General features: G+C 53.6%; 4 protein-coding genes across 4 annotated transcripts; 2 read left to right on the top strand and 2 right to left on the bottom strand.

Annotated features, from left to right (window-relative positions):
* Nucleotides 1-1,073: 1,073 nt before the first annotated feature.
* Nucleotides 1,074-5,058, bottom strand: EI97DRAFT_437841 (ARM repeat-containing protein). Its single transcript, XM_033799421.1, has 7 exons — nt 4,653-5,058; nt 4,505-4,597; nt 4,181-4,459; nt 3,997-4,087; nt 2,661-3,944; nt 2,183-2,608; nt 1,074-2,136 (listed from the first exon to the last, which is right to left on the bottom strand). Exons 1-7 carry the CDS (start codon nt 5,049-5,051, stop codon nt 1,526-1,528), a joined length of 3,183 nt encoding a protein of 1,060 aa, XP_033649009.1. The 5' UTR covers nt 5,052-5,058; the 3' UTR covers nt 1,074-1,525.
* A 169-nt stretch (nt 5,059-5,227) lies between these two features.
* Nucleotides 5,228-5,717, top strand: EI97DRAFT_453675 (sm snRNP core protein Sme1; the record flags this gene model as incomplete). The annotated part of the gene is made up of 5 exons (XM_033800472.1): nt 5,228-5,243; nt 5,298-5,315; nt 5,365-5,471; nt 5,523-5,616; nt 5,665-5,717. The coding sequence occupies 5 exons, from the start codon at nt 5,228-5,230 to the stop codon at nt 5,715-5,717; spliced, it is 288 nt and encodes a 95-aa protein (XP_033649008.1).
* Nucleotides 5,718-5,880: 163 nt separating this feature from the next.
* EI97DRAFT_387815 (5-formyltetrahydrofolate cyclo-ligase-like protein) lies at nt 5,881-6,682 on the bottom strand (the record flags this gene model as incomplete). The annotated part of the gene is made up of 3 exons (XM_033796144.1): nt 5,881-5,996; nt 6,049-6,537; nt 6,589-6,682. The coding sequence occupies 3 exons, from the start codon at nt 6,680-6,682 to the stop codon at nt 5,881-5,883; spliced, it is 699 nt and encodes a 232-aa protein (XP_033649007.1).
* Nucleotides 6,683-7,018: 336 nt separating this feature from the next.
* Nucleotides 7,019-7,936, top strand: EI97DRAFT_387839 (uncharacterized protein; the record flags this gene model as incomplete). The annotated part of the gene is made up of 4 exons (XM_033796146.1): nt 7,019-7,153; nt 7,206-7,320; nt 7,394-7,572; nt 7,625-7,936. 4 exons carry the CDS (start codon nt 7,019-7,021, stop codon nt 7,934-7,936), a joined length of 741 nt encoding a protein of 246 aa, XP_033649006.1.
* Nucleotides 7,937-8,933: the final 997 nt, after the last annotated feature.

The raw sequence follows: 8,933 nt of genomic DNA, 5'->3' as shown, positions 1-8,933 counted from the left end.
TTAATTGTCAGATTTGATGATATCTGAAGATGTCACGGTGACAGAAAGATTGAATAAGGATGGGTTGACTGATTGTATTCTGGTATGTGCTTGTCTGTATGAGGCTGGGGCCTGACACCGGTTTTGATGTTCCTTCTCTGGGCACCAAGGCTGTGCAGGACACTAGCCACTGCAGAATCACTAGCCACATGTCCTCAGACAGTACCGGTACAGATAGTTTCTCCCAGTCCTCCTCTCCAGTCCTAGATGGGATATCCATAAACTGGCTTACCATCTGATAGATTTAGATGAGGCAGAGGTCCGTAACAGTGAGCTAGATAAGGCAGAAGAAGCTGAGATTTCAAGTGGATGGGACTCTGAACTAGATGCGGAAGGGGAGATAGATGAGGAGTTCTGAACTTAGCTCATTTACTATATATTTTATGCAATTTTGTGAGCATTCACTCTGAGCTTGTGCCGCCAAGAAACTACCCCTGCAAGCCTCTCAGCTCTAGCGTGGCTCCTGCGGAATAAACCTATTGGCAACACCTCCGTACTACTGGGAGAGACTGTGTACACCCGAGCGCCCGGCACCTGGGCCCTTGGCCCTGGCACGCACTCGACGGATGGCCCAAGCACGCCTAAACCGGTTTAGCCCCGTCATCCCCATGCCACCAAGAAGGTAGACTACTGTGAATGTTTTGGTAAACCTGAAAGCCCCCCAAGATTCCCGTACTCGCCCATGTGCGTTCTGGAACAGGCTCCATCCTCGGTCATGCGTGCTCGGAACCTACTCTGGTACCTACTTGTAGTCTACTACCCTAGGGTAACCTCCGATCTCAACAGAAAGACGACGGAGGGGAGGAAGCAAGAGAAGAAAGGAAAAGAAGAAGAAGAAACACAGAAAAAAGACCTCGATGACAAAAGCAAAACCTGGCAAACCTTAACCGCAACACGGCCCCGACCCACTCCACATGTCATTGCCCGAATCCGCATGCATTGCGAGGTAGGCACGTGCCGCGGCTGCATACCTACCACCTAGGTAGCTGGAAATACTAATGCTGAGGGAAACAGAGTCGTGGTGCTAGTGTGGTGGACCAACTAATAATAATCTCGTCCTACGGCGGCCACTACTGTACTGACAGTGACAATGGAACAGACGGCTCCTCCTGTCCAGATATGGAGATGCGCCTACTAATATGAATCCAACGGTGGATATCCTTCCACCCAGCTACATCCCACAATGTAGAAGCACCTCTACCTGCCTATGTACACTCTCCATGCACCGCATATCCTGTCGCTCCACCCGGAAGCGTCCGAGGCGCATGCATCCTCTGCCACTGCCATCCACCACAACGCCACATCGAAAATCAATCAAACTCGAGGAGAAGGCATGAGACATCAATGAAAAGGGAACCACATCACAGAAGCGAATATCTCATCATCTATCTATACACCGCATCTGTATCGTCCCATGCCGGACTTGACAACCTGCAGACCGGAAACCTTCCTAATTGCCCACGCCGCCCATCGAGCCTCCCAGCAGCTAACCAGAGAACCTGAACCGCGAGGCCTCAAGCCGACCCAGTCCCTCGCGCGGCGCCACATTTCTCCTCCGATATGAGTTGGTGAAGTCCTGGAGGATATTTCGGATCATGCGGATATCCCTCGACTGGATGCGCTGTCGGATGTTGTTGAGGAATCGTTCCGACTCCTGTGGCGTTATCGAGCCTGCCGGCAGCATGGCCACCGTTTGTTGAACCCACAGAGCCACTTGCTCGGGCATCAGCTCGAACAGCTCCAGAAGCACCCCCGACGAGTCTGCGAAGCAACCCTCCGGGAAGCTGTACATCATGCCCGTCATGATGCGTTGGACGAGTTCCACTCCACTCCCCATGATTAGCTGCTTGACGCGATCTTGTAGCGCTTGGGGTACATCATGCCGGCCCAGGTCGAAGGACGAAGAAGGGGGCGAATTCCGTCCGTATCCGACCAGGTCCCGGAGAAAGTGCAATGTGGCGATCAACGGTTCCTCCTTGAGGAGGGTCAACGAACTACATGCTGCTTGCAAGATGGATTCCATCAGCGGCGAGGTTATCGATTCGTTGGGGAAATAAAGCGCCATATCAGCTGCTAACCGGAAGAAATCCTCAATCACTAGGGATGGTCAGTCTCTGCCCTTGGAAGGATTAGTCCTACTCACAGTCAGGTAAATGCTCAGGAGGCAGGTCGTTTAGTATGCGCAGAAACGTCGTCGCCTGCTGTTGATAAAACTGAAACACAGCACTAGCCATGGTGGTATCCACCCTTTCCTCTCCCTGCGAAAATTCTCTGACAATCGAAGCCGTAGCCCATAGGAAGCATCCCTGTCGGGACTTTTCAAAGCCTTGTGAGAGCTGGTTCGCGAGTTCAGGTAGCAGCGGTTGCATGGCCTTCCCATAGGACAGCACCATGTACCGCCAGCATCGACACACTCGCTCCAAGACAGGAACGCTGTTGGAAAAGTGAGTTGCGATGTGACCTAAGATTGGGAAGATATCCTGGCAGTATTTTACCCCAGGGTGCTCTGTACCAAGCGGGACTACTGGTTTCACAACCTCAAAGAAAACGGTGATGAGGTTAACGCGGTCTGTGATGTGCGTTAGCAAGTTGACGATAGCGTACACCACATCGAACCATACCTGCTAGCAGCTTCTGCTCTTCGTCTTCCTTTGCGCGATTGGCAAGATCAACCAGTCCCTGCACCACGGGGTTGCAATACAGCTTAAGAGTGTCGTAGATCCGTTCTGCGGGCAATTGTGCGACTACCGAGGCAACGCCGTCAGTTATCTCTTCCTGACTGCTCATGGGCAGACGGTCTAGGTGCTTGGAGTAGAACTGCTGCAGTGGCTCAACGTAGTCTACGAGCAGGCTGGCGCAGTCATTGCAGAAGAATTTGAACGAGAGCGCAGCTGCACGCACGACTTCCTTCGTAGAGTGATCGAATGCGGCCATGATGTAATCCAGTTGCATTTGCAGGAGAGTTGGGTGGTGTGCGGTCCATTCGGTGTAGCGGCCCAGTGCCATTACGGCTTGAAACCGGACCTTCTGGTGATCCGGGATTTGGACGATGAGGGGGATTAGCTGGGGAAGCATGACGTCTTCCTCTGGAGCTACCATGCGCCCCATCGCTCGTACCGCAAACAATGCGGCCTCCAGCTTTTGCCATTCGGGTACGTGATATGGCGCTGCTTGTGCTCCAAAAGTCTGGACCCAGGCCTGAATGAGATCGTACGGCTTCTTCAAGCATTCGCTGACGCCTATGACTTCGCAGCAGTCTTTGAGCACGTCGCCCATTTGATGACGGAACTCTCGAAACTTCTCCTCCTGCTCTCGGTCCCCCTCAAACAGATCCTTCTCATCGCCGTTTTCTGGCTTTGGGTACTCTAGATGGGCTATCATGATATCGACAAGGCGTGAGTAAATGGGGCCATACTGGACCCTAGCCTGCACGTACTTCTCCAAGGTTAGGTACTGCTTGAGGTCGTACCAGAATTTGAACGTGTGAGATATCGCGTCTCTCTCCTTGTCAAGGGCTGCGGTTTCTAAGACGGCAGAAACGAGGTCCTGGAACTCGGAAGGCAGCCTTGCAATCAGAAGGACCCAGGACTCCCCAGCCTCAGCAAAAATCCTCGCGATGCCTTTGTACTTCTCGGCGTCCTCATCCCTGGCTGCTTCCGCAATCATAGGCCTCAAAGCGATGACGTGTGGATACAGTACCAGTATACTGGACATTGTTTCATCCACATCCCTGGTCTCGGCAATGAGAGCGCACAAACACTCAACGGCAGCCTCAAAGGGTTCGTCGGCGGACAGGTCGTCGAGGATGATCTTAAGTAAGGGAGAGTTGATAATATTGTCCAAGGGTATCTCGCGCATCCAGGATGTAATGCAATAAAGCAATTGGGGATTCCGAGCCGCAGACGCTGTATTGAATTAACCCTCGGTCGGCCTCATGGAGTGTTTCCGGACACTTACCGGATGATTGTGCGTATTGCACCAGCAACTGAAGGGCCTGAAGCGCGTTCTCCTCGATCAATTCGGCTGTCCTTATACTCAGTTCGGATTCCTGGTAGAACCAATATTAGACTGTGACCTTGATACTAGTGTGGGATACCGCAGGGAGGTGCCGGTAAGTTGATGGTGATTCGATCGAACGTACAGTGAGGTTGATTTTGCGACCATACGAGACCTCTTCAGGGAGCACACGAAGGAAGTCCAACACGCAAGGAAGCGTTGCGGGTTCGGTCCCGAGGGTGGAAACTATGAGAGACAGCACATCTTTCCATTCGGTCATCTGGATAGCCAGATTGGCCAGGCAAACACATAGCTGCAATCTAATCGGCTTTGGCCCCGCATGGTAGGTTGCCAGATTCTTAATGAGTGTGTCCCGGAGGTTGGGAAGCGACTGGCGCGGTATCTGGTGCAGGTCGTATATTATCTGGACAGGTCAGTTCTGATGACAGCGTAGGAGCTTGTGGCATACTTTTCCCTTCAAGGTTGTTACAGCAAAAAGCTTCGCGGAAGGCTCAACTTCGTTGGCCTCTAGAATAGCTATTGTAGCTGCCCATGCCTCGTTCTAGTCCTCATATCAGATACGACGTTGCAGAACACCGAGCTTCGGGCACACCTACCGACTTCTGGAAAGTTTCCAAAAACCTATGTGCCTGCTCCTTTTGCGCCCTATCCGCCCCCGACGACATAGTATTGTGTGCTGCCAACACCGACGCAAAAGCTTGTTGCACACCGTTCGCGGCCATGGTTGCGGGGCAGGGCTCTGAAGAGAAGCGGATGGCGGTCGGAGGGGTGAGGGCAGGCGAAGAGTTAAACCGCGCGCATGCAGCGTGAATCGGTATACGGTCGGAGAAGGGGAGCTTCAGTGGAGATAAGGCAGGGGATTCCGCGTCCAAATCGGAGCAGGGAAGGAAAGTTGGAGAGGTTTTGTTTGGGGTCTCGCAGTGCAGGTGCTGCCAGGAGCGGTTGCTTGACAAACTCACCCGTCGAAACTGGACGGAACCCCAGCGGCTTGGCATTTCGCTTGTCACCGCCTTCCTGAAATCGCCAGAAATGAGAACCTCCCGAAGCATCCTACAGCTCACCTGGGCACTATTAGACCTCCTACGCACCGTGACACGCAGCGTTCGACTGCGCCAGTGGATCCGCTACTCGTTTACCTATTCAACAATACAACTATCACTGGATTGCCAGAATGGCTGGACGCGGTGGTGAGTGTCCCCAAAAAGCCATCAACAACACGGAAGCTAACATGCGCCGTCTAGGTCGTGGGGGAGGCAAAGGTACAGTTTCACACTGCAATCCGCTCTTGCAATGCTTACCAGTGCTTAGTCCTTCTCCCTCCCATCAATTTCATCTTCAAGCTTCTCCAACAACGGGCGACAGTGTCGATATGGCTGTATGAAAACCTTGGGCTGCGAATCGAAGGAAAGCTCAGAGTGTGTATCGCAACCAAGTTATTTCCTTCCTCTTCGCTGACGATGGTTTAGGGATTTGACGAATTCATGAACCTGGTTATCGACGACGCGGAGGAGGTTGCCTACGAGAAGAAGAGCGGCAAAGAAGAGAGCCGGCGCAAGCTCGGTAGGTGCGCGTAGCGGTACTATTAAGACATGCTAACTCTGCTCGTAGGGCAAATCATGTTGAAAGGCGATAACATCTCATTGATCCAGCAAGTCCAGTGATCGTGCCTAAAACTGCACCCCGAAAGCCAGGCGTTCTGTCCACTGTGGCGGACAATGAGAGAGGTCGAGGAGCCAAAAAGGCGCGGTTTGACGAATGCTATACTTTGGTTTAGGGCGCTGCGGACGGTATTCAGAAGGATATGTATGGCTCTTGGGCGAGGGCTCAGGCCCGGCGCATTTCGCCGCTTCCGAGGACCAGCGCGTCGAGACGGTAGTCGGTCGAATCCATAGGCACAGACTGGCCGGGAGGGAGCAACTGCTCCATCAATGATAGACCGACTTCTCACACGGTTAGCGACTCTCCCACTTGTTCAACACTAAAGAGTCTCACCTCGAAAAGGCATCCGCGACGATTGGCGACATCGCTGCAGAAAATAATCATAGAATCCCTTGCCATGGCCGAGCCGCCCAAAATCTGCATCGAATGCCATGCCAGGCATTACAATGAGGTCCAACCCACTATCTTCTCCCAACCGTGCATTTGTCTCGCCTTCAGTAAGACCAGTGCCGCCAAATGCATTAGCACGCGCAGGCAGCGAGTCCTCACTTGGCGTAGGAATGCCCCAGTTGTCCCTTTGCATCCCTTCATAGTCAGCTATGGATTTGAGTTCCACCATGTCCATAATAGACTTGGGCTGGCCATGTGCAGGCGACCTAGGCTTGTATGTGTAAGGGATGAAGACACGCTTCTTCTGCCTCAATGCGTCCTGCACAATGCCAGAGGTAGATATCTCCCCTGTAGGCATGGAAAGGTAGACGCTGATGCGCTTGGCTGCTTGATACTCGGGAGTCCCGAGCAACGTCTTCACTGCATTCGTGGCTACTTGAGAGGTTGGCCCGAGGTGCTTGTGTGGTTGACGATTTGACGTACTTTGGGTTTCGATGGCAGATTCCGGGACGTCAGCCAGTATCCTTCTCATCCTGGTCCGCAATTCCTTTTTCAGTGCGGCTGTCGAGGCGGCCATGACAGGAGATGACAATGCCGATTCGAGGCTAGAATGGGCTATTTAGTGCGCTGCTCAATCGCGAGAAGACTTTCAGTATCGTACGGAGTAATAAACGTCGTTTAAGTGCTGTCGCCGTCGACTCTGTCCCACCTCGACCCCTGCTGTGGCTGGAGCCCGAGGAACATCCATGGATCTGCACACTAGCCGCTCAACCCCCTGTCATTTCCATGGATGGATAGATCGCGCCCAGGCGCCGACTCCGTGACGCACGTCTCCACATTCCAGGAATCAAACATCAACTTCCGTCTTCCCTTCTGTGTCTCCCGCACCATACCGTGTACTTTACTGTGTACTATGGCGCTCTCCATCCTGTGTACCCTCTTGCTAACAAGCGGGTTTGCTGCCGCGCAAGCCGCCGGACAGGGCCTCGACTTCACAGACCTCGTAGGCACATGGTCGTCCAAGTCGAATTCCACCTTGACGGGCCCGGTATGCTTCACGCGCAAACCATGGGAGCATACAATGCTAATAAGAGGCGCAGGGGTTCTACGATCCGGTCAACGAGAGACTTATTGAGCCGACGCATACGGGCATATCTTATTCCTTCACCGCCGACGGTCACTTTGAGGAAGCCTACTATCGCGCCATCTCGAATCGTACGTTTACCTAGTCCAAAGCGATCCGAGTCACTGGAGACGGTTCATGGACAGGACTGATGATTCCAAACAGCGACGAATCCAAAGTGCCCCAAAGGCATCATGCAGTGGCAGCACGGCAGCTTTACCAAACACGCCAACGGCTCCCTGACCCTCACACCCATCGCTGTAGATGGCCGGCAACTGCTTTCGGATCCGTGTCTCTACAGCAGCTCCATTTATACCCGATACAACATGACGGAGTTGTTCACGGTGAGTGGTGCTTGCGGCAAAGGGTGGATGGAACGCTTATGCTGTTTTGTAGCGGTACGAAGTCCTCACGGACCCCTACCACAAGATTCCGCGTTTAAACCTGTATAAACACGATGGATCTCCACTGATGCCCCTCTACCTTGCGTTTTCCCCTCCCCGGATGCTTCCGACTACGACGCTGAACCCCTTGACCACATCGACCCCTGGAGGGGCGAAGGCGACGGCGAAAGCCCGGCGTTCCGAAATGCCGCTCAACCACAACGTGGTCGGCAAGCGCTCGCCGGAGATGCAAAGAGCAGATCGTTGGTGGTGGTTCGGTGTTTTGCTTACCGCCAGTGGAAGCATATTGTATTTCCTCTTCTAAGCGCGACGAAAACGAGCACATTCACGACTGTTGTTTCCGGCATTGGCAGGATAGAAGGGGGCGTACGCGTATGGATAGCCGATGAAGGAGCGGCTGATAAGGCGCATACTTTGGAGTTGGCTGGGCATGCTCACATGTTGGTTATTCTGTTTGTTTCGCTTGGCAACGGCACCGATGGTGGTGGTTTGGCGTGTCCAGAGCAGAAAACAACCAGGGGGTTGGGCGGCTACCTGGGTCTAGTAGGTGGCCGTCCAGATACCAGTAGACGGCCACGGTAAGGTTAGATTGGGGGCAGGACCAAGGCGTTCCGGTGCACCCTCCCGCTGCATGTCAGTCAAATGGAGGTACCACCGTAGGGAGTTTCCATGGCGGACTTTGTAGCTTGTTGGGCATGCGTTGCACGGTCCGATCAGCAGAAGGAGTGCAGAATCAGCGTGGCACCACAGAAGGCATCTGGTCCCCATCAGCACTGGGCTGTCTGCCAGTCCTACCTACCTAGGTAGGGGGGATGCAGATAAGAGTTGTCTAGGCCCGGCCTGTGTACTTGTAACGCAGTAGTAGGACGAGAGGCAGAAAGGGGGTTTTTGCATAGATTTCTCTTTTTCCTGGACGGTTTTTGCCACAGCCTTGCTCTCGTCCATCTAACAAGTACTACACAGTATGTATGTATACCTAGTAGGTAGATCCCTGGAATTCCAAGGTTCCCGGGTCGGCGCCGCCCCTTGTGGGTTTACCAGGACCTTTGGTGTTACTTTTTAGGTTTTTGGCCTCGTCTCCCTCCGGCCCGGCGCGGCCGCCCACCTTTTCTTTTTCCGGCCCTGCTTTTGCAAGGCACGAGACCCCGCCGAAGTTCACACCCCCTCCACATCCACCACCACCACCGACCCACCCCACCGCCTGTACCTCTCTTCTCATGCCTTCTCACAGCGCCCTGCATCCACCGCGCTGAGCTCGCTGTAGCCTCTGCCGTCCGCGTCTTTTGCAACCACAGCTACTG

This window comes from Westerdykella ornata, assembly GCF_010094085.1.
Source record: "Westerdykella ornata strain CBS 379.55 unplaced genomic scaffold EI97scaffold_58, whole genome shotgun sequence".
Taxonomy (NCBI): domain Eukaryota; kingdom Fungi; phylum Ascomycota; class Dothideomycetes; order Pleosporales; family Sporormiaceae; genus Westerdykella; species Westerdykella ornata.
This window is presented reverse-complemented; position numbering and strand designations above follow the sequence as displayed.